The sequence below is a fragment of the Rhododendron vialii genome, chromosome 2a (genome assembly GCF_030253575.1).
Source record: "Rhododendron vialii isolate Sample 1 chromosome 2a, ASM3025357v1".
Taxonomy (NCBI): domain Eukaryota; kingdom Viridiplantae; phylum Streptophyta; class Magnoliopsida; order Ericales; family Ericaceae; genus Rhododendron; species Rhododendron vialii.
The window spans coordinates 32,748,092-32,771,747 of NC_080558.1; the positions used below are offsets into that span (position 1 = coordinate 32,748,092).

Genomic DNA, 23,656 nt, shown 5'->3' on the forward strand with positions numbered 1-23,656 from the left:
TTTATTTATGTTAGCTTTGCAATCTGTTTTCATTTGTGCATGCAATTGATGGAGTTTGCTTGATTTTATCCTTCACTTGCGCAACTGTCACATGCCTAAGCTCCCATTACATTTTGCTAGAGGTGCTTACTGACATACCAAAACCTGTTTCTGTTGCATATTTTCTGTAGGAAGCTACAACCTCATCGAGATTATCAGATAACGTTCCAACCTTCGGCTCCTCTGCATTCTCTTTCAGATATTGATCGACTTTATTCAATGTCAACTTCATCCTCAAACTCTCCTTCACTAAGCTCAACACTTTTAGAACTACTTGACAGTTTTTCTTCTAACTCCCAACAATAAAATAGTTAGTAATCACAATAATAGAAATTTTATAGAAGCAACTTAATAACCAGTTAACCAGAGACTTTTCAGTTAACAATATACCATGAAGCACCCAAAAACTAAAAAAAAATATGTATAGAACATTGGAAGCTCATACTTTCACGACAAAATATAGGCACCCGGGATTACCCATTTGAAACCCTAAAAATGATCAAATGATAAAAACAAAATACATTCACAAATGTTTCATCAAATACCTAACGGGTGTCAAATTTTCTTCTTTTGCATTTGGGTACAACAGTGACGTATAGGAAGACATCTTTTTCTTGCATTGATAACGAAATACTACTGTGAAGGTTTCCAAATGCAAACAACTCGTCTCAGTTAGTGGGACAATGTACGTTGGAAACTTTTTGTTGTAGTGCAAATAAATTATTAGTCCATGTTTCTTACGGTAAAAAAAATGTTGAAGTTGTATTTATTGTTGAACCCAGCAAATAAAATTTCTGGCTCCGCCATTGCTTACAGATAAGGTTGCATGAAGAACATGAAAGATGTGTAATCTACCTGGATGCCAATACAAGAAAGCCACTGGTAGCAACTGCAGAAAGGCAACTCCTTGAACGCCACATATCTGCAATTCTTGATAAGGTGGGAATTATCATTTACTGATACTTCATATCGTTATTGCTTGTCATAGCCACTTCATCAGAATTCCATTGTTTGACTTGCTTATTGGTTTTTCTGATATGTCCAGGGTTTCGTGATGCTGATGGATGGGAATCGTATTGAAGATCTTCAGAGGGTGTACTTACTTTTCTCTAGGGTGAATGCAGTTGAATCGTTAAGGCAGGCACTTAGCTCTTATATCAGGAAAACTGGGCAGGGCATTGTCATGGATGAAGAGAAAGACAAAGATATGGTATCTTGCCTCTTGGAATTTAAGGCTTCTCTAGATACTATATGGGAAGAAAGCTTTACTAAGAATGAAGCATTTTGCAATACTATTAAAGATGCATTTGAGCATCTGATTAATTTCCGACAGGTCAGTATGATCTTCTCAATTCAGATTTTTGGTTTTGTTTCAAAGTCAATATCTACTGTAATTACCTAATCCTCCTCAGTTTATGACATCAGCTACATGGATCCATCTTCTGAAATCATATCCTTGTATTGTCATTAGGGCTGCAATTGAGCCCAGCCGAGTTTTGGCATGTTCGGGCTCGGCTCGCAAGGAAAAAGGTAGGCTCGAGCTCGGCTCGAACTCGAGACAAGCTACTAAATCGTGGCTCGAGCTCGGCTTGAAACTCTGTACTGAAGCTTGAGCTCGGCTCGCTCGTGCTCGATTAGCCAGTGCATGGGGACGGCTTGGAAAGAGCTGGGTTGGGTGTTGTACTTAAAGATGTTTTGTACAACAGGTATCAAACTTTCTGATGTGGGACTAGCAACTTCTCCTTTCCCTTCATTTGTGTTTGTCCCACATCGACAAACCCAGATCCACAAAGTATTCCCTCTGGTATAAATGCTTCATTTCCCACCTTCATGTGCCTAGAGGCCTTGCACATGCACGTCTGACACTTGGCAATCATACGTGATTGCCGAGGAACCAGTTTAAAATATTCTAAGTGGCAAGTTAGTATACATATATTTGTAGGTGTATAACAAAAATGAATATATATATATATATGTATATATATATATATATGTATATATATATATATATATATATGTATAAGAAACATATGTAGCTCGCGAGCCCATACGAGCCAAGCTTTTAGAAGCTCGGGCTCGGCTCATTAAGCAATGAGCTGAAGAATTAGGCTCGAGCTCATTCGTTTATAGGTCGAGTTGAGTTTGAACAAGCTCATCTCGAGCCGAGCTACGAGCGGCTCTGTTCGTTTGCAGCCCTAATTGTCATTACACCTAATTGAAAATTTGAAAATTGAAAAAAAAAAAAGAGTAGTTGAATAAAGTGGGCTAATAGAATAATGAAACTTTACCAGTGAAGATGTACAATGGGATCTTGAGGCTTTTGTGCGTCTGTTTTTTTGAGGGAAAACCTATGTCTGTCTGTGTACTTGTTGGGTGGGAGGATTTACTTTCCTCTGTTGGCATGGAAGTTGAAGTAGACTGAATTCCTCAATTCCCTGCCAATCAATAACTATCAAGCCCAAAGTAGGTGTTTAGTAGATAGGCTTATTAAGTGATATCAACGGGTCAGATCACGAAAGATATTCTCCCTCACTTCTAATCTGTGGTTGATTACATGTTACCCACGTAATGGGGATGATAACATTATGATCTGGCAGTAAGTCCAGTAAGATGGTGTATATGAGCTGCAATGTCAAAGTAGGATTGGAAGAGTTCATTAAACATGGGGTTGTTGGTGAAGTTCAAGGCTTATATTATTCTTGTCCTTGAGCACTATATCAACCTTATGTCATACTCTACCAGAAGTAGTGTTTTCTGTTGGAGATTCATGATCTTTCATTCTAATTCTTTTGAATTTTGCTCCTGCATCCAGTTTGGAAGCTGCAGTAGTTGCGAAAAAATGTAGCATCTGCCTTTCTTCATATAAATAAAATGTAATTTTTGTTTATCTATGCATTCATAGCTTGGTCATTTAAGTTAACTTTCTAGATGAAATAACTGCCGGGACATGATCGTTGCATGATGACATTTGCAGTAAATGTGGTCCAAGTCTTAATGACTATTTAGACTTTGCAGAGATTTGATGTCTACATACTTGAACCCCATCCCTTTTTCCTGGTTTGGAAGAAGAGGCACGGGTTGGTGCTTGTGAGAAAATACATTGGCTTAGGTGGGATACGGGATTGAAAAGGGTTGTTCAATGATAAACAAACAATGTATCTTTATATTGGACACCCTTGGAAATTTGGACAAAATTCTCACCATTCAGTTGCATACTAGTTACCCATCACTGCTGACTTTCCGATCTGGAAAATAACATAATTTTTTGTATTTTATGTTTATAGAACCGGCCCGCTGAACTAATTGCGAAGTTTTTGGACGAGAGACTTCGTGCTGGTAATAAAGGTACATCTGAAGAGGAATTGGAGGGTACACTTGATAAAGTCTTGGTTCTGTTCAGGTTTATACAGGTAACCCAGATGCGTTTTCCATGTTCTTTTCTTAAATGGTCAGTGTTTTTCCTATCCATATAGTTTCATGATTTTAGTTTCCTAAGAACTTGGTTGCTCTTGTTTTATCATCAAACTGAATCTTACTTAATTAACAAATTAGCACAACGGTGAAAGTGATGTGGCACAGTATCAAATGAAATATTAGGGTTGCGCGTTTGAATATTGTCCTACTCCCAAACGGTAAAATTTATTTAGTTAACATGGCATATTCTATTTCCTTAGGGTAAGGATGTGTTTGAAGCATTCTATAAGAAGGATCTTGCAAAAAGACTACTCTTGGGAAAGACTGCTTCCATTGATGCAGAGAAGTCCATGATTTCGAAGGTGAAGGAAGCTCCCCCTCTCGGCATTTAGTCAAGTGTCATTGATTTATAATTCTGCACATATGAATCTTACATATTAAGAATTACTTCATCTGGTAATCGTATTAAGAAGTTTCCTCATTCTTACAGTTGAAAACTGAGTGCGGTAGCCAATTTACCAACAAACTTGAAGGAATGTTCAAGGTATGTGTATTGTTAAATGTGTTTGCTTTTATGTTTAAACTGAAAGTGAAAGGAAAAGAGTGGCTTCGTTCTTCGTAATTTTTACGGACATCCGTCTCCCAAGCTGTTTTTAAACTGAAATGCCATTGCTCGACTTGTATGACAGTTGTATTTCTCTTACATGTAATGGATGAAGAAATAAGCTAGAATAACTCCTGGATGGTATGTTTTAAAATACTGGAAACTTCAAACCTAGCTAATCATGCAAGTTACTCATGGCATTTGAACCGATGTATCTGTTATAAAGGTAAGATTCAGATCACAAGGATGTTAACATTGTTTACTCATAGTCCATCCTGGAACTAATCCAGAGGTTGTATGAAATCGATTTTACGAAGCACTGATGCAGATATGAGATATTGGTGGATACAATATGGACTCGGACGTGGGGATGCGATCATTAGCCTATCTATATATTTTAATGATTTGATGTAGTAATGATTAATTTTTCTTTTGCGGGAAGTCTAGAGCTATTGGCACTTCATGCCAAAAGATTTTAGGTGTTTCATTTTGCCCCTTAAATTTAGACTCTTTCAATTTGTCACTTATATTTCAGATTTTGTTTAAATTTGCACATTTTTCACTCATGAACTCTAAAAAAATTTGTTTAACCTGATTTCTTTGCTCAATATTGGTTTCCCATAACTTCATCATTGAGGCCAAAGGTGAAACCACATGTACAAAAATGAAGAAATTAATAGTTCTAGGTTAGACGGATTCAAGCCTGAGTAAATGTGTATCCATTTCCGTACTTTATCTGTTGGTCTTGGATATTGTATCCAACTTATTTCGTAGAATAAATACTCCCTGTCTTATATTGTTTGCTTTGTAAGGGAAGTCAACTTTTTAATTGCATGTTCCTTGGAAATTTCAATGAGCTTTCCCACATTACCTCTTATTCTCTACCTTTAAAACTACTTTTAATCAAGGGTAAATTACTAAAACTTCCCTTAAAAGTTTTTGCAAATTATAGATTGCCTCCTCACATTTGGGAAATTACAAAATAACCCCTATCTGATTGGAAATTACTCCATTGTTGTGATGTAGTCACTGGAAAATTCAACGGAATCTATCTTACCTCATGAAATCCTAATTAAAATGGACAACACTGTCCTTTTGTAGCTTGTGAAAGGCTGCATAGGTGTGAAAATAGCCTTTCATAGGCTAAAAAAAGATAGGTTGGTCCACTGTAATTAGGGTTTGATGATGTTAGACAAATTCCTTCGGAGTTCCTCGCGGTTACATCACGACAAGGGAGTAATTTGTTATGAGACAAGGAGTATTTGTATTTTCCCAAACGTGAGGGGGCAATCTATATTTTTTAGAAACCTCAGGGGTGGTTTTGTTAATTTACCCTTTAATATCAATTATGAGTGTTAGTTTATGAAAATTTCCACATTCATTTTCTTTGCCTTTTTGAAGAGAACAATTTGAGACATCTCAAAATAGAATGCCAAAGAAAACAAAATGTTGACCCAAAATGAAGAATTTATGCTTCATAGCTATTGGCTTTAGTGTTCCTTGACGTGCTCACCTTAGTTACGTATTGTACTTTGTCCAACACCCAAATTCGGCCTTTGGTTCGATCATTGGTCTTTGAGCTAGACTTTTGGAGTCTTTTGGGCAAGACTTTTTACAGTCAGTCTAAGAAGCACGGTCATGTATACAGGCCTCACATATCTGTGTCCAACTCAGACACGACTTGACACGACACGACAATACACTCTTCTGACACTTATCGAACATGCGTTAACACCCTTCCCTTTTTTTTTATTACTACCTCTGTCCCAACTATTTTGTCTATTTTGGGGTTTCCAACTTATTAAAGGGGACATTTTCCCTTATACTTTGTGTATTTTGACTTCCCCTTTTATCTTTGAGAAGGAAAGAAAACATCAAGATTACATCGTTTCTTTTTTTTATACTTCTATTCATTTGGAAAGGAAATGGTAAAAGGGTAAATTCACTAACTTCCGCCTCGTAACTTTTGAAGAGGGACATTCTTTTTGGAGCAACAAAAGCACAAAATTGGACCAATAATTAGGGACAGAGGGAGTATATTGTCTTAGTCGGACACGTTATGGACGCTTTCGTGCCCGGCGGGGACACTATGCAGACACGTTAAGAATACATTAGCAGGTTAAAACATATTTTTTAATAACTGGCCCAGAGTCTAGAATTTCTATGTTTGTTTAGTCATGAAGAGTGAACCTTGATTTGTATCTAAACAAGGTAGTACTATATGTGTTTTCTCTATCTTAATTTGGTAGAAGTAGAACTAATGTATTTGAGTCTTTGACTTCTATATGAATACATAAGAAACATTAGTGATACAAAATGATTTTATTTTTACATGCCCCTAGCGTCTGTGACCCATTTTTTGGAGAAACAACGCGATTGCAAGCCCGTGTCGCGTCATGTCTGTATGTGTATCTGTGACTCTTGGTGTTTATTAAGTGATTCCTTCCTCTTTGTTTCTCACAAGTGCACTTTTTTGGAGAAATCGCTATGTTTTGGATTCTGTGGGATGCGAGTCAGGGGTCCCACGTGTGGCCAGTGTTAGCACTTGTCCTTCATTGGTCGATTATCACCTCCAAGAACCTGTATATGGTTGTGGCTGCTTTTCCACTTATTAGTGAGTTCGATGCATAAACCATGAAAGAGCCCATACTTGGTTTGGTTTGGTCAGTTTTTCGCCTATTGGTCAGTTTCAGTTTATGAAAAGCTGAAACCAACGCCGACGGATTGAGGGAGAAAACCAGTCGGTTTGGTGGGGGTTAAATCGGTTCGGTCCGATCTGTTTAATCGGTTTTGACGATTTGGATTTTTCAAATGAAAACTGAAAGATCAAACCATGAACTTGGCGCCGAGAACTCGGCAGAGAACTCAAGAACTGAGGAGGAAACTTCAGCGAGGCAACTTGAGCCACACAAAAACAGATTTACGTCCTTCGTTGAACACGGGGATGGTGATATATGTTCTCTGTTCAAAGAGATTTATGTGGGCATGTGGAATCGCCGGTGGGAGAGTGAGAGAGAGCAAGCCTCTCGCTGGAAAGAGAGTGAGGTAAGATAGAGGGAGATGTGGGGGACCCCAGGATGAAAGAGGCGGTGTATTTGATGTAGGGTTTTATTGTTATTTGGGCCTGGACCAATTGGAGAAAGGGTGGACCACTAGTAGAATGGATCAGCTACTGGGCTGGGTTGGGCAAGAAAAAAGTGGCAGAGTTGTTTTGGTTCGGTTCGGTCCATTTCCGTTTTCTTTACCAATAAACCAAAACGCAACCGAATACAAAATTTTCAAAAAAATCAAAACAACCGAACCGACTCAAAACTAAAACTGACTGAATTAAACAAAAAATTGTTCGGTTCAGTCAGTCCGTTCGGTTCTTCGGTTAAAATTTTCGTCGCTATTTACAACCATGCATAATTTCTTCCTCCCTTGCCTTGTTTGTTGGGTCTTTCAAATAGGTGGAAAGATTGGGTTGAATATACGGATATCTGCATGAGCTTTCTTAGTTTGTAGAAGAACACCATTTATGAACTTAGTATTTCATTCATTTATGGTAGAATGGTTTGACTCCCATGTGTGCAATCCTATAGCAAGTTCATAAGAGGGCATTATTCTACAGTTTCTACTGAGCAATAACTATTTTACAGGACATTGAGTTGTCGAAAGAGATTAATGAATCCTTCAAGCAATCATCCCAGGCCAGGACAAAACTCCCATCAGGGATTGAGATGAGTGTACATGTTTTAACAACAGGGTATGTTTCATTCTTTAGTGTTCAGGAATGAAAGTTGATAATGTTTCCTCTTGAAATTGTGGAGAGAATCTGAGAGTGGATGTGGTTGGCCTTGCTGCAGTTATTGGCCAACGTATCCACCAATGGATGTTCGGCTTCCACACGAACTCAATTTGTATCAGGTTTTGCACAAGCCGATGACTAGTAGCTTTTGGGTACCGTTTATCTTGTTTATAGGACTACCTGGCATGTTTTTTTGTTTTTGCTTTCTTTCGCAGGACATTTTTAAGGAGTTCTACTTGAGCAAGTACAGTGGGAGGCGATTAATGTGGCAAAATTCATTAGGACACTGCGTGTTAAAAGCAGAATTCCCAAAAGGTAAAAAGGAGCTGGCGGTTTCACTGTTTCAGGTTAGTCTCATTAGGTACTTGTCTTTTTTTTCTGTTTTCTTAATTGCTTTTGCTTTTCTTTCAACCAAATGAAACCCATTCACAATGCAAGTGTTCCGATTTCATGAGTTTTTTCTGATGTTGCCTTACAGACTGTTGTTTTGATGCTGTTTAACGATGCCCAAACGCTCAGCTTTCAAGATATTAAGGATTCAACTAGCATTGAGGATAAGGAGTTGAGAAGGACTTTGCAGTCCCTTGCATGTGGAAAAGTTCGCGTCCTTCAGAAGGTAGGTGGTCAAACCAGGACATTGTTGTTTCAGTCTTTTTCCTGGCTGGAAATTTTGGGATTTGTTTCCCCCCTTTTGAGAAACTCTTTCTATGCAGTTGCCCAAAGGGAGGGAAGTTGAGGATGATGATTCATTTGAGTTCAATGAGGGATTTACTGCTCCTCTGTACCGTATAAAGGTAATTTTTCCGGTGATTTAGTAAGAATGCCGGCAATCGAAAGTGCAATTAGGCAGGAAAGTATCGCAGACGGCATGATCCAAGTTCTTTTGATCTTTTCTGTGTCTGTTTAATGTCTTTCCCCTTTGAGCCACTCGATTTCAGCATACTTAGTGGTGGAATTTGGTCCTACGTCGGATGTATTAGTCCTCAAGCTAACTTGATGTGAGGGGGTTCAGGTAAATGCTATACAGATGAAAGAAACAGTCGAAGAGAACACAAGCACAACTGAAAGAGTGTTCCAGGACCGTCAATATCAGGTCTCTCTTTAATTTGAAACGCTCCATATTCATTGGAGTATGAATGGAACACTGTTGGATGTTCTAAATCAAAGCCAAGTAGTCAGACTATGATCTTATCGTAATGGTCATGTTGCAGGTTGATGCTGCCATTGTTCGGATAATGAAGACAAGGAAAGTTCTAAGTCACACACTTTTGATCACAGAACTCTTCCAGCAGGTGATTGAATTTCTTTTTGTTTATTTTTTCCCCAAAAAGGAAAAATAATAAGAAAAAAAAAGTTTATTTCGAATTCAGGTCTGCATTAGAGGCTTAGAGTTTATTTGAGTTGTGGTTGCATTGCTTGCGACCTTAAAGTGTGTTGCAATAAGAATACCCCAAGCGTAGGGCTAGGTCGGTTGAAAGCATAATACCCGGAAGTCCGGGGTCGAATCCACAGGGAGCGCGTCCATAACTCGTTCGGAAGTTTGCTTTAGTAGAGATTTTAGCGTTAGGACCGCTAACCAAGTTTGGCGTTGAGACGGCCAACTGAGAGATTTAGTAAATGGTTACTTAACCTAACTACGGCTTTTTAACTAGAGATTAAAATTAAAGGCTTGGTTTAGGGATAACTAACACCCATAACTCAAAAGTAAACTTGTTCCTCCTCTTTTTAACTAAAGTGTTTAAACATGACTAGGGTTTTCGAGACATTTTGACAAACCCTCGGGAGGACATAGCTCCAAATATCATATGTGACAAGTAGCATTACCCTTACCTACACAAGATCAAAGAGATTAACACCCCCAAGTTTTGATACATAAAAATACCCCTAGCATAAGCTTAAACTCGGAAAATGAAGATTGAAGAAAGAAGAACAAGTAATACCCTTGGTTACGGGATGTTAATCATCTCACAACCTAACCTTGCTACACTACTCACACATATTGAAAGGAGATACGAAATGAGGAAGGGTAAACATAAGGCAAATACTCAACATTGATTAAACTTGAAATAAACACAAGATCCTTGAAGAGGAGAGAATTCCTTACAACTTTAATGAAGGCGAAAAGCTTTGAATCTAAACGGATCGTACCTAAAAACCTTGCTCAAGACATGAATGAGGAGAGAGGTGAAAGCTCTATTAATGGAGGTAGAGAGAGAAAGTGCAAGAGTAAAAGATAACCTAGTGAAATCATGCTTGAAAGTATTTATAGCCCCTAAAAAATTAGTTACAAAAGTTTTAAATACCCCTAAGTTGTTGCTTGGTCGGATTAAAATTCTGCAGAAAAACCCAGTTGATACAGGTACTGCATTTTTGTGGTATCGGTACCAGTTCAGTTTGGAGCTTTTTGCAACGCTACTGGTCACTGGGTATAGGTACTGAGATTTTCAAGTACCGGTACCACCTGGACAATTTTGATATTTCTTTGTTTCTTCACCCTATGCATGTCCTTTGGCCTTCCGATGTCTGGCACACCTTCCAATGCTACTTTTCATCATTCTTGGGACTCGGTGGCAGGGTGCCACGTGGCCTCGGGTGTACGGCTACCCTTAGAGTTAATCCACGGTGTCAAAACACGTCTTTTTCATGTGAATTGCCTGAAACTTATAAACACAACACCCTCGCACGAAATCAACGAATTTAGCAATGAAATGCATGGATGTGTGACAAAAAAATGAGAGAGATAAGCCCTGATATCAACACTTTCTAGGGCTTATCACACCCCCCAACTTGGACTTTGCTAGTCCCTAGCAAACTTAAACAAAAGTATGTAACTAATGCTATGCAATGTTCCCCTAAAACAAGATACGACAACTATGCTCAACGACACTTGGCATGAGTCCAGACAAACACCCCTTCGAACTTAATCACATGCAACCCACGCGCACGCATACAATGAACTAAGGTGAACAAATTATGCCATCGGCCAAGCAATACACGTCCACCTTGAGTTTCCATTCCAGGACTCAAAAGAGCAAACTCAGATACGAAATTGCACGAAGTAATAAACTAGAACAACATCCCATGATAAGCGCTAGCAAGAATTGCAATAGCAAGAGACAAAAAGCTATGCATGCTAATCAAAAGAGCGCCGACAAAGAGAGCTAAGGAATTATTCACAAACAAACTAAGTTAACGTAAATTTCATACTAAATTAGCATTAGATATCGATCATGCACCAAAGAGAGTTAGATGAGCGTACATCAAGATCAACTAAGGACTTTTGGGCTTCTAACGACCTTGGTTTCAAAATGGAAGGGACACAAACAAAAGAGTAATGGCCAAAAAAAAACTTTTTGCTTGGTTTCAACTACCCCCGGCCACTACCATTCCCTACACTACCCAAGGCTTGGCCACACGCTGGCCGAACAAAAACGAAAACTACACAAACAAAAATAAAACTACTAACTACTACTACTCACCACTGACACTACTCACTCTCCTCATAGTCATCCCCTTCCTCATCATCGGAGTTTGATTGTGATGGAATCGCAACTCTCTTTTTCTTACTAGAACCTGCCCCCGCAGCAACAGTAGCAGCAGCAGCCTCCACATCCTCATCCGTGGTCTACTCTTCATCCTCTTGGGTTGGGACATAGGGCTTCCCCGAAGTTTCCCCAATCCAAACAGCCACATAGTCCATCTTTCTCATCAACTTCCCTTCCTTTCTTTTCCTCCTCCTTGTCTCTTTCTCCATTTCCTTCCTCAACTCTCTTTGTTCCTTTTGAATTGTGTGGAAACGGCACATCATAATCTCCCACCATTGTTCATTTCTTTCGGGTCCTTTTAGTGTGATGGGTCGAGAGATGCCCACTGCGAGCGGAGGCTTGGTCATGGACTTGCTTTTCTTTTCTGACCCACCAGTTATTGCCTGAAGACACCCATAAAAATTTGGCTTATCCCCCTTGTCGAACTTAACTTTAGCCTGCTCACAAAGCCTGGTTATCATCACCGGAAATGGAATGTTGGCATTTGAAAGCCCCTTATCATGGAAATCAGCCAAGGCATTAAAGATTTGCCGGGCCCAATCTACCTTTTCCTCCTTGCTAAAGACATAAATTAAGTGAGCATCGTCGGCCGAGAGAGCCCGTTCCTTACTGTGGGGATTGAGGTTGTGATGGACAACCTTATTAATTAGTTGGAATAGATCATTGAGCTTCCCACACACAAACTTACTGTCCTGGACGGCATCCGGTTTGTTATCAGAGAGGGTTTTCTTCAGCTCATCAAAATCAAGTTTGAAAGCCTCTTTTGGGTAGGTAATCTTATCCAGTTCGGGCCGTTGGTACTCGCTCAAGTACTGTGCTATCACATCAGGATTTACAATCACCGTTTTCGACCCAAACACAGATTTAATGATCTCATTTGGCCTATCAACTTCTATATTCGCATAAAACTCCCTAACTACGCCAGCCCGAAAACCTTTCAAAACTTTAAAGAAATGCCCAAGACCTTGGTTTGTAATTACCGCATGGATTTGGTGCGACGCCTTGAAGGATGATTGTTTGAGTTGCCGCTCGCAAATGAAATTCCGCCTGTGCACTGAATCTATCCAGTCCTGTTTTGCCCTCTCTTCTTCATCTAACTTTCGTTTCTTACTCCTCTCCTCTACTTATGCCTCCCGTTCAGCCACCTCATCCGGGTCCACTGTTCTGAGGGTCACGGGGCGCTTATAATCTCTCGAATGAGCTTTCCTTGTTCCCTTTGCCGTATGCTTGGATCTCACCATAGCAACTACCACCAACAACAGAGCACAACTGGACTTCACATCAAACACAGCCCAAACACAAAATACCACAGTGAGCCCAACCCTCTAAAACCACAGAAATCAGAGGACTCAACTGAAGTCTCAGCCCCAAACAATCAACAATACCCCACAGCAATCGCAGCAATCACAGCAATCACAGCCCAAAAGCATGAGAAACTGCAAAATAAAGGCTAGGTTTCGGAAATTTGGGGGTGGTAGAGTTAGGGTTTTGAAAAAAAAATAAAAATTGGGCTTTGGATTGATGCGTATGGTGAGAGAGTGAGGGGACGAACGTGGGGGTGGAGCGGGTGATGGTGGTGGTTTGAACTTTAGAGAGAGAGAAGAGGGGCTTTCGGATTACCTTGGTAAATGGCGATTTCAGACTCTTGGAGAGACCAGCGGTGAACCCCTTCGAATTTGGGCTTGAAACTTGAAGATTCTAGGTTGGAAATTGGAGATTGATGGTAGAATTTGAGGGATTTGAGTGCGTTTGGTGGGATTTTAAGAGAGAAATCGAGTTTGGGGCTGTTAGGGCTTCGTCTGGGGTCGAAGAGGTGGAGAGAGGAAAGGTTTTGTATTTATAGTGGGGTAGGGAGAGTCCTGATCACGTGCAAAAGTTTTCAAAAATCCCCAATTAGTACAGGTACCGCAAATTTGGTGTACCGGTACTCATCGAATTTTTTTTCCAATCGTCACGCCACTGGCCAGGCGGTACCCGTACTGAGATTATTGGGTACCGGTACCAACTGCAACTTTTCCAGAATTTTTCACCTTCAACCATTTTAACTCTCAGCCACTTCTAACACATGTAGCACCCTCCAAACCACCTTGAAACATTGAAAAACAGTCCCCAACATCCCTCCAAACAACCGGCTTCCTAAGTTTGAGCAAAAATGGAGATTCGGACTACGGCTCAACAATTTAGGACGAGAGGGCACATTTGTGGTTTTATCATGCAAAAATTGCCTTGTATCATTTCCAACGTATGCCAATCAACTCCAATATGATGCATAAAAGATATCTAAAATACTCAAGTATGAACAAACGAATATTATTTACGCAAGTGCGGAAAAAGAGACAAACAAGCATGGCATGCTTCAAAGCAAATTTCAACTCTAAGTGATGCACACTACTTGACATGCCTTGGAGCTCAATTTGTTCAACAAAGTTCACGTATATGCATGCAATATTGATTCAACACATAATCAAATTCAACGGGGTGCACGACTCTTGCCATTATTAGGGAAAATTGAGCATAATCTAAGTATCTAGCACTTGAATTCACTAAATACAAGGGAAAATTGCACAAAAAATTTTAAAATTTTCTATGCAAAATCGAAAACGTAAACCATAAATAATCTACCCCCCAACTTGAAATATGCAATGTCCTCAATGCAAAAGACAGTAAATAGGAAAGAGAGAACAAAAAATGTACCGACAGGGTGGAATGTCAATCACCCAATACCTCGACCAAGTTGGAGGATTTTGCGTCATCGTCACCGTTCGTCAACGGAACCACTTCCAAGAGACAAAAGACATTAGTACCGCCTGCTCGTGATAGCCCGGCACCAAAAAATTATTATTAACAAGTATTTAAACCACCGAATCGTCACGTGATTAAACGAGTACTACTTTTCTCCCCATGTTTCACTTAAGGTGTCGCAAAGCAAGTTATACAACATCTTAAGCGAAGCACGGGTGGCTATACCGAACCACCAAAAAAATTGCCCTTACTAACCGGAGCTGGGAACACGAACCTTGTTTTAATAGCGGCGTGCGAAGCTACAAACCCAAGTCAATGATGGGTACCTCCGAAGAGGCCGAGCCTTCCAAACAATTAAGTCCAGAAGTAAGCAAGAGCTCCTTGTGAAAACAATTTTTTTTTTTTTTTTTAAGAACTTTTCAAACCAACGGATCATCTGGATAAACTGGATCAACTAACTCCTCCACCGTGTCCTCCACCGCAAAGTTTTCCAAAAACGGTTTTAAACGTTGACCATTCACTTTAAAAATATGACCATTTGCGGGATTCACGACTTCAATGGCACCGTGTGGAAAAATTTTGTGCACAACATAGGGCCCATCCTAACGAGATCGCAATTTCCCGAGAAAAACAAGGAGTTTGGAATTGTACAACAACACTTTTTGTCCAACTTCAAAATTCTTTCTTTGTATATTCTTATCATGAAATTCTTTGACTTTTGATTTATATATGTTGGTGTTATCATACTCATCCCGCCAAATTTCCTTGAGTTCGTTGAGTTGGAGTTTACGATGAACGCCGGCATCGGGCAACCAAAAGTTTAAAGATTTTATGGCCCAATATGCCTTATGTTCCAACTCAACCGGGTGGTAACACGCCTTACCATAGACAAGCCAATAGGGCGAAGCGCCTAACACGGTCCGGTATGCCCACAAGGCATCGGTCAAACGAAGTGACCAATTCTTCCGGTTCGGATTAACGGTTTTTTCCAAAATGTGCTTTACCTCACGATTGGCGAGCTCGGCTTGACCGTTGGTTTGTGGATGATAGGCGGTGGATACCTTGTGGGTAATACCATACTTCTTCATGAGAGCCGCAAAAGGCCGATTGCAGAAATGTGAGCCTTGATCGCTTATAATGGCCCGGGGCGTTCCGAACCGTGATAAAATATGCTCCTTGAGAAAATCAAGCACCACTGCGTGATCGTTGGTGCGCGTAGCAACGGCTTCAACCCATTTGGACACATAGTCCACCTCCAAGAGAATATAGAGGAACCCGTAAGAAACCGAGAATGGGCCCATAAAATCAATTCTCCAACAATCAAACACCTCCACGACTAGGATATTGGTGAGGGGCATCATGTTCCTCCGAGTCACCGCACCTAGTTTTTGGCATTGCTCACAGGCCCGGCAAAATGCATAAGCATCCTTGTAAAGATTTAGCCAATAGAATCCACATTGCAGAATTTTGGCGGTGGTCTTTTTATGAGAGAAATGGCCACCACACGCCTCAGTGTGACCAAAGTTTAGGATCCCCCGTTGGTCTTCGTCGGGCACACATCGCCGGATAATTTGGTTCGAACAATATTTGAAAAGATAAGGATCATCAAAGAAAAATCTTTTCACCTCACTAAGAAAAAGCCTCTGGTCTTGCGGGGTCCAATGATCCGGAATTCGTCCAGTGACAAGATAATTGACGATGTCGGCAAACCAAGGGCAACTCGAAACGGCAAAAAGTTGTTCATCCGGGAATGTATCAACAATTGGGAGCTTAGAGGATTGATCCTCGAACTCAAGACGGGACAAATGATCCGCCACCATGTTCTCCACCCTCTTCTTATCCTTGATCGTGATATTGAACTCTTGGAGCAATAAGATCCACCAAATGAGACGTGCTTTCGCATCTTGCTTCGCGAAGAGGTATTTCAAAGCGGCATGATCGGTGTAGATAGTAATGGGAGATCCCACCAAATATGACCGGAATTTGTCTAAGGCAAAGACGACGGCAAGCAACTCTTTCTCCGCGGTGGAGTAGTTCATTTGAGCTTCATTTAGAGTCTTGCTCGCATAGTAGATAACATAAGGATTTTTGTCCTTTCTTTGCCCAAGAACTGCCCCAACCGCGTAGTCACTAGCGTCACACACGAGTTCAAAAGGCAAATTCCAATCCGGTGTTTGTACAATGGGAGGAGAAGTGAGACTTGACTTCAACTTCTTGAAAGCTTCCTCACACACTGGGGTCCACTCAAACGGGGTGTCCTTGGAGAGGAGGTGGCACAACTGCTGAGATATGGCACTAAAGTCTTTGATAAAGTGTCGGTAGAAACCGGCGTGCCCAAGGAAAGAACGAATGTCCTTAACGCATTTGGGGGTCGGGAGGGTGGCAATAAGATCAATCTTGGCCTTATCGACTTCAATCCCCTTTGACGATACCACGTGGCCCAAAACGATACCATGAGTTACCATGAAATGGCATTTTTTCCAATTGAGCACCAAATTTTTCTCCTCACACCTTACCAACACTTTCTCCAAATTTTCCAAGCAAGATTCAAATGAGTCGCCGAACACCGAGAAATCATCCATAAACACCTCGATGATCTTTTCAATCATATCACTGAATATGCCCATCATACACCGTGAGAAGGTTCCGGGTGCATTACACAAACCGAATGGCATGCATCTATATGCGAACGTCCCAAATGGACAAGTGAACGTCGTTTTCTCTTGATTGGGCAAGGTGGCCTCTATTTGGTTGCACCCCGAGTATCCGTCAAGAAAGCAACAATAGGCATATCCCGCAACCCGCTCCAAGATTTGATCAATGAAATGAAGAGGGAAATGGTCCTTCTGAGTGCTAGCATTAAGCTTTCGATAGTCAATACATACACACCACCCGGTGGTGACTCGAGTAGGGACCAATTCATTTTTGGAGTTGGGGACGACCTTGACACCGGATTTCTTGGGGACCACTTGGACAATGGCGTTGGGGACTACCTTGACACCGGATTTGTTGGGGACCACTTGGATGGGGCTAACCCACTTACTATTTGCAATAGGATAAATAATTCCCACATCCAAATGCTTTAAAACCTCTGGCTTTACCACATCTTTCATTATGGGATTCAACCGGCGTTGGGGTTGGCGGGATGGTTTGACGTCGTCCTCAAGGGCAATGTGGTGGGAACAAATGGAAGCATCAATCCCTTTAATATCCGCGATGGACCAACCAATGGCCTTGGTATGCCGCTTAAGAAGCTCAAGGAGTTGGGATTCTTGCAAGCCGTCGAGAGAGGAGGAGATCACCACCGGGTAGGTTTCATTTTCACCTAAAAAGGCATATTTCAATGTTTCCGGAAGGGCCTTCAACTCGAGCTTTGGTGATTGAATACTCGAGGGAAGGGTCTTGCACTCGAGAGGAGGCAACTCTTCAAATTTTCGAGACCATAAATCCGTCCCACAAACATCTTCCACATCAAGCAAAGAATATAAATACTCCACCTCCGGTGAGTCTAGAAATGTCGCTTTTTCGGCGGTAAGGCATACTTCCAACGGATCCTTGCACAAGATAGTGTCGACATGCTCTTAGACCAACGAATCGATAAGATTGACTTCATGGATGCACTCATCGTCCCCCATTTGGCTCCCAATATTGAACACGTTCACTTCCATCTTCATGTTGCCAAAAGTAAGGTTGAGCAAACTACTTCGGCAATGGATAACGGCATCGGCTGTGGCTAGGAATGGATGCCCAAGAATGACCGGAGTTGACATTGATGCTTGTGAGGTAGGTACAAGGCAAGTATCCAAGACGACGAAGTCCACGGGATAAATAAAATTGTCCACTTGCACAAGTACATCCTCCACCATCCCTCGTGGAACTCGGATGCTTCTATTGGCCAATTGAAGTGTCACCGGTGTAGGCCTCATCTCCCCCAATCCAAGTTGCTCGTAAACGGAGTACGGAAGCAAGTTCACACTAGCTCCTAAGTCGAGGAGGGCTTTCTTAATTTTCGTACCCCCGATAGTGATTGAAATAGTTGGACAACCCGGATCTTTGTACTTTGGAGCCACATTGGTTTGGATGATAGAGCTTGCTTGTTCTGTCAAGAAAACCTTCTTTTGAACATTCAACTTACGCTTTTGAGTGCATAAGTCTTTGAGGAACTTGACATACGTGGGAATTTGCTTGGACAACCCGGATCTTTGTACTTTGGAGCCACATTGGTTTGGATGATAGAGCTTGCTTGTTCTGTCAAGAAAACCTTCTTTTGAACATTCAACTTACGCTTTTGAGTGCATAAGTCTTTGAGGAACTTGACATACGTGGGAATTTGCTTGACCACATCCACCAACGGGATATTGATTCTCACTTGCTTGAAAAGCTCATAGATCTCGGCATTAGTATTGGCATGGGCCGGCGCCTTCAATCTTTGGGGAAAAGGAGCCAGAATTTGGGAGACGGGGGCCTTTGGCTCTTCCACTTGTGACTTTGCAGGATGCTCACCAACGGGAGAAGGCTCCGAGGTTGGTGAGTCAATAGGTGGATCCGGAGCTTGCAAGATAATTTGTGTTACCGGAAGCTTGATGGGCTTGGAAGGAATGGCCTTGTCGATCTCCTTGCCACTCCTCAAAGTTGTAATAGATTTGGCTTACTCGGGACTAAGCACTGAAGAGCTCGCCACATAATTTTGTCCTTGCGGATTCACCTGAGGTTGAGTCGGAAGTTTTCCTTTCTCTTGTTGGAGCATCCCCACCGAGTTGGTCAACTTTGCCATTTGATTTTTGAGTTCCCCGAGCATTTGAGTGTTTTGCTCGTTGATGGTCGTTTGGCTTTGCATGAAAAATGACATAGTTTCCTCCAAGGATCGCTTTTAAGGTTGAAATTGATTTGGCCCATGAGGAGGTCCCGGTGGTGCAAACCCCGGAGGTTGTTGATTTTGGGAAAACCTTAGTGCTCCTTGAGATTGAGAAGGCCGGAAAGCTCGGTGTTGTTGAGACGATGGAACTTGTGGAGGGTCAGGAAGTTGAGATTCGCTCCACCGGAAATTTGGGTGCATCTTCCACGCCGCATTATAAGTTTGGGAATAAGGGTTAAGCCATTGATTAACGGCATTGACTTCTGCTTGTCCGGTTCCTTGGAGAATATCCTTAACGGCGGGGAGCATTTGGCAATCCCCTGTAGCATGACCTGCAATTTCACATAAAACACAAATTTCCTCCGCCTTGGCCACAGAGGCCACGGCAACTTTATGCTGTTGCAGAGTTTCAATTTGACGAGAGAGCTGAGCGACCTTATGTGCTAGGTCACTTTGCTCACTCAAATGAAAATTTTCAAAATTGCTCGGAACCGGATTAACCACATTTCTTTCAGAGGGGTCCGAGCAATCCCAATTTTGTGTTTTTTCGGCCAATTCCTCAAAATAGTCTCACGCCGCATCAGGAGTTTTAGCCATGACTCCACCCACACACATGCTATCCATAAGAAGTCGAGTGCTTGGGGTGCATCTCTTCAACAAACACTCGACCATTTGAAAAACTGCGAAGCCATGATGTTGGATGGAGTTTAGCAAATCCTTATACCTCTCCCAATATTGGTGAAATGATTCCCCCTCTTTTTGTTTAAACGTTTAAATCTGATGAAAGAGGTCCTTCATGAGATGTGGGGGGAAAAATTTCATATAAAAAGCTTTTGATGAATCTGCCCAATTTGCCAAAGATTGGGGTCTCATGTTATTCAACCAAATCTTGGCTTTGTCTTTCACAGAAAATGGGAAGAGTTTTAGCTTTGCGGACTCAAGCTGAGTGGGTGTGGACACTATTGTGGATACCAACTTCTCGAATGCCCGCATATGAGTGTACGGGCATTCTGTGTCCTTTCCATAAAACGATGGCATCATGTTAATGTGATGCATTTTCACGGTGAAAGTATTCGCCTCAGTTGCAGCTGGAAGGACTATAGTGGGGCGTGGAGTAGTACGGGTCGGATTCATATAGTCACTCATAGTCCTTTCGGACACAACCGGCAGGATATCTTCATCACCGTTTTCGGCCATTCTTTCTCGAGGAGGGGTTCTTACAGAAAAATGAGTTTTTACGGGTGGTGGTGTCCTAGCTCGAACCCGACGAGGAGTTTTGGGTTGAGGAGGAGAAAATGATATGTGAAGCCTTTTAGAAATCGGACTTCGAAAGACACCACGATGACCACGCATACACTTAAAACCCCTTCTCGAGAAACAATGGATAACAAGAATAAAGTAAACAGACAAGAGAGGCTATGCCGCCGCCTCGATAAGAAAAGACAATAAAAGAAAAATGTAATCTGTACTTACTCTAGCTTCATTAAACCTCACATTTGAGAAGCTCAGGTTAGAGGTATCCACTAGATTAAGTACAAATCACGCAAAGTAAAATAAAGCGAGATACTTACAATGATTTGGCGAAGCTCTAAAATAAGCTATAAAAGAAAGCGCTTCCAGGCAACAGCGCCAAAAATGCTTGCGACCTTAAAGTGTGTTGCAATAAGAATACCCCAAGCGTAGGGCTAGGTCGGTTGAAAGCATAATACCCGAAAGTCCGGGGTCGAATCCACAGGGAGCGCGTCCATAACTCGTTTGGAAGTTTGCTTTAGTAGAGATTGTAGCGTTAGGACCGCTAACCAAGTTTGGCGTTGAGACGGCCAACTGAGAGATTTAGTAAATGGCTACTTAACTTAACTACGGCTTTTTAACTGGAGATTAAAACTAAAGGCTAGGTTTGGGGATAACTAACACCCATAACTCAAAAGTAAACTTGTTCCTCCTCTTTTTAACTAAAGTGTTTAAACATGACGAGGGTTTTCGAGACATTTTGACAAATCCTCGGGAGGACATAGCTCCAAATATCATATGTGACAAGTAGCATTACCCTTACCTACATAAGATCAAAGAGATTAACACCCCCAAGTTTTGATACATAAAAATACCCCTAGCACAAGCGTAAACTCAAAAAATGAAGATTGAAGAGAGAAGAACAAGTAATACCCTTGTTTACGGGATGTTAATCATCCCACAACCTAACCTTGCTACACTGCCCATACATATTGAAAGGAGATACGAAATGAGCAAGGGTAAACATAAGGCAAATACTAAACATTGATTAAACTTGAAATGAACACAAGATCTTTGAAGAGGAGAGAATTCCTTACAACTTTAATGAAGGCGAAAAGTTTCGAATCTAAACAGATCTTACCTAAAAATCTTGCTTAAGATATGAATGAGGAGAGAGGTGAGAGCTCTATTAATGGAGGTAGAGAGAGAAAGTGCAAGAGTAAAAGATAACCTAGTGAAATCAGGCTTGAAAGTATTTATAGCCCCTAAAAAACGAGTTACAAAAGTCCTAAATACCCCTAAGTTGTTGCTTGGTCGGGAACAAAATTCTGCAGAAAATCCCAATTGGTACAGGTACTGCATTTTTGTGGTACCGGTACAAGTTCAGTTTGGAGCTTTTTGTAACGCTATTGGTCACTGGGTACAGGTACTGAGATTTTCAAGTACCGGTACCACCTGGTCAATTTTGATATTTCTTTGTTTCTTCACCCTATGCATGTCCTTTGGCCTTCCGATGTCCGGCACACCTTCCAATGCTACTTTTCATCATTCTTGAGACTCGGTGGCAGGGTGCCACGTGGCCTCGGGTGTATGGCTACCCTTAGAGTTAATCCACGGCGTCAAAACACGTCTTTTTCATGTGAATTGCCTGTAACTTATAAACACAACACCTTTGCACGAAATCAACGAATTTAGCAATGAAATGCATGGATGTGTGACAAAAAATGAGAGAGAGAAGCCCTGATATCAACACTTTCTAGGGCTTATCATGCATGACATTTAAGAAACATTAAGAAATGCAGATTCAATTCTGAACGGCCTAGGTGATGCTGCCCCATAAATTACACATATTTTACGTCTCGGTATTGATCAATTGAAGCCTTCTTCTCATGATTTGGAACTTATAAGAACTGTTTTTTTTTTTGGTAAGTAACTTATAAGAACTGTTCTAGTATTAAGTAAGCTTCGATTTGGTGAATACAGAAAACATTTTGTAGCCTTGGCATTTAATGGAAGATTAAGAAATCTTCCCGTTTTGGGTTGTGTTTGGATTTTTGATTTGTGGGGATGAAGGGGGAAAGAAATAGATTTATTTAAGTCACTTTTGACATTCATTTTTTTCTCCCCTACAAATCAAATATCCAAAAACAACCTACGGATGAGGTTGAAGTGTAATGTTTATGTGTCTGCTGAAATTGTTTTTCTTGTGGTGACCCAGCTCAAGTTTCCGATAAAGCCAGCTGACTTGAAGAAAAGGATCGAGAGCCTCATTGATCGGGAGTACCTTGAGCGGGACAAAAATAACCCTCAGATATACAACTACCTTGCCTAGACCATCTTTTTTTACCATCTTTTTTCTTGTAGATTATGCGGAAAATTGCATCGCCCTTGAAGAGGTTGGATGCGTATGAATTCTCTTGTCAGGATATGTGTACAGTAAATCACTGTCGTATTTTTGTTGTAGTTGGATGCACGTGTAAATTATTGTAACTCGAACTTGCGATCTGGAAGTTCGCTGGGTATGTCAAATAAATGGATTTTTAGTTGTTTATTAATGAAAGAAAGAAGAAAGCTTCTCTTGTATTGTTAATTGATACGTGCCTACAGTCAACTACCAACACCATTTGAATCCAACTCAATAACATTTTAATGCTCATGGCTCACTCAAATAAACTCGAATAGAAAACTATCTTCTAAATTGGATTTTTATGCAAAACAAAACATAAAATAGAGACTTCCATCAGGCGAGTAATTGCAAATAAATCATCAATACACATCAGCATTCGATGATTAAATAGCAAAATTGCATTCTCAGTACAGAAATTGGGGTAATCCAACGAACTCTCCATAATATGACAAAAAATTAGACAATAAATTACGGACAGTAAATAATACCGGAAAGAAAACCCAAAGCAAAAATATACTCATCCGTCCCTTTTTAAGTGTTCCGCTTCGTAATTTCAACTTATTAAGAAAATATCATCATTACACATTTCATATCAACTTTTACACCCACTTTCCCTACTTATCCTCTATGGAGACATCATCATTACACTTTTACTCACTAATTTTTCAAAATGAAATCTACTTTTAGGGGCAAAATGGAAAATGTATCCATTTTTACCCACTAACTTTACAAAATGGACATTTATTAAGGGATAGCCCAAAATAGAATGTTGGAAATTAAAAAGGGGACGGAGGGAGTACAAGAAGAACTGGGCCTAACTTCGATGGAATTCTAAATCTTTTTGCTTTACATGGAAGGATGAGGAAGCACTCAATAAATTTTGTTTTGTTCCCGAGACGAAAGAGAGCACATAAAAGAGGAGCCACGGAAGAAGCTTGATGAGGAGCCATGGGAAGAGAGGGGAGGATGCATAAATTCATTCACCGTAGTAATTAAATGAGAAAATTACCTTTAAGGATAGAAAAGTGCATGT

The 23,656-nt window shown here is 40.9% G+C and overlaps 1 protein-coding gene across 2 annotated transcripts in view; it reads left to right on the forward strand.

Annotated features, from left to right (window-relative positions):
• Positions 1-22,806, forward strand: part of LOC131317998 (cullin-4-like) — a 54,935-nt gene extending 32,129 nt beyond the window's left edge. For both annotated transcript variants that reach the window (XM_058347757.1, XM_058347758.1), the window contains exons 5-17: positions 856-978; positions 1,085-1,372; positions 3,324-3,449; positions 3,714-3,815; positions 3,944-3,997; positions 7,696-7,802; positions 7,903-7,963; positions 8,060-8,191; positions 8,323-8,460; positions 8,558-8,638; positions 8,857-8,937; positions 9,056-9,136; positions 22,435-22,806. In XM_058347757.1, the coding sequence (XP_058203740.1) occupies positions 856-978; positions 1,085-1,372; positions 3,324-3,449; positions 3,714-3,815; positions 3,944-3,997; positions 7,696-7,802; positions 7,903-7,963; positions 8,060-8,191; positions 8,323-8,460; positions 8,558-8,638; positions 8,857-8,937; positions 9,056-9,136; positions 22,435-22,548 (1,488 nt within the window). In that variant the 3' untranslated portion in view covers positions 22,549-22,806. The remainder of the gene's footprint in view (positions 1-855; positions 979-1,084; positions 1,373-3,323; positions 3,450-3,713; positions 3,816-3,943; positions 3,998-7,695; positions 7,803-7,902; positions 7,964-8,059; positions 8,192-8,322; positions 8,461-8,557; positions 8,639-8,856; positions 8,938-9,055; positions 9,137-22,434) is intronic.
• Positions 22,807-23,656: the final 850 nt, after the last annotated feature.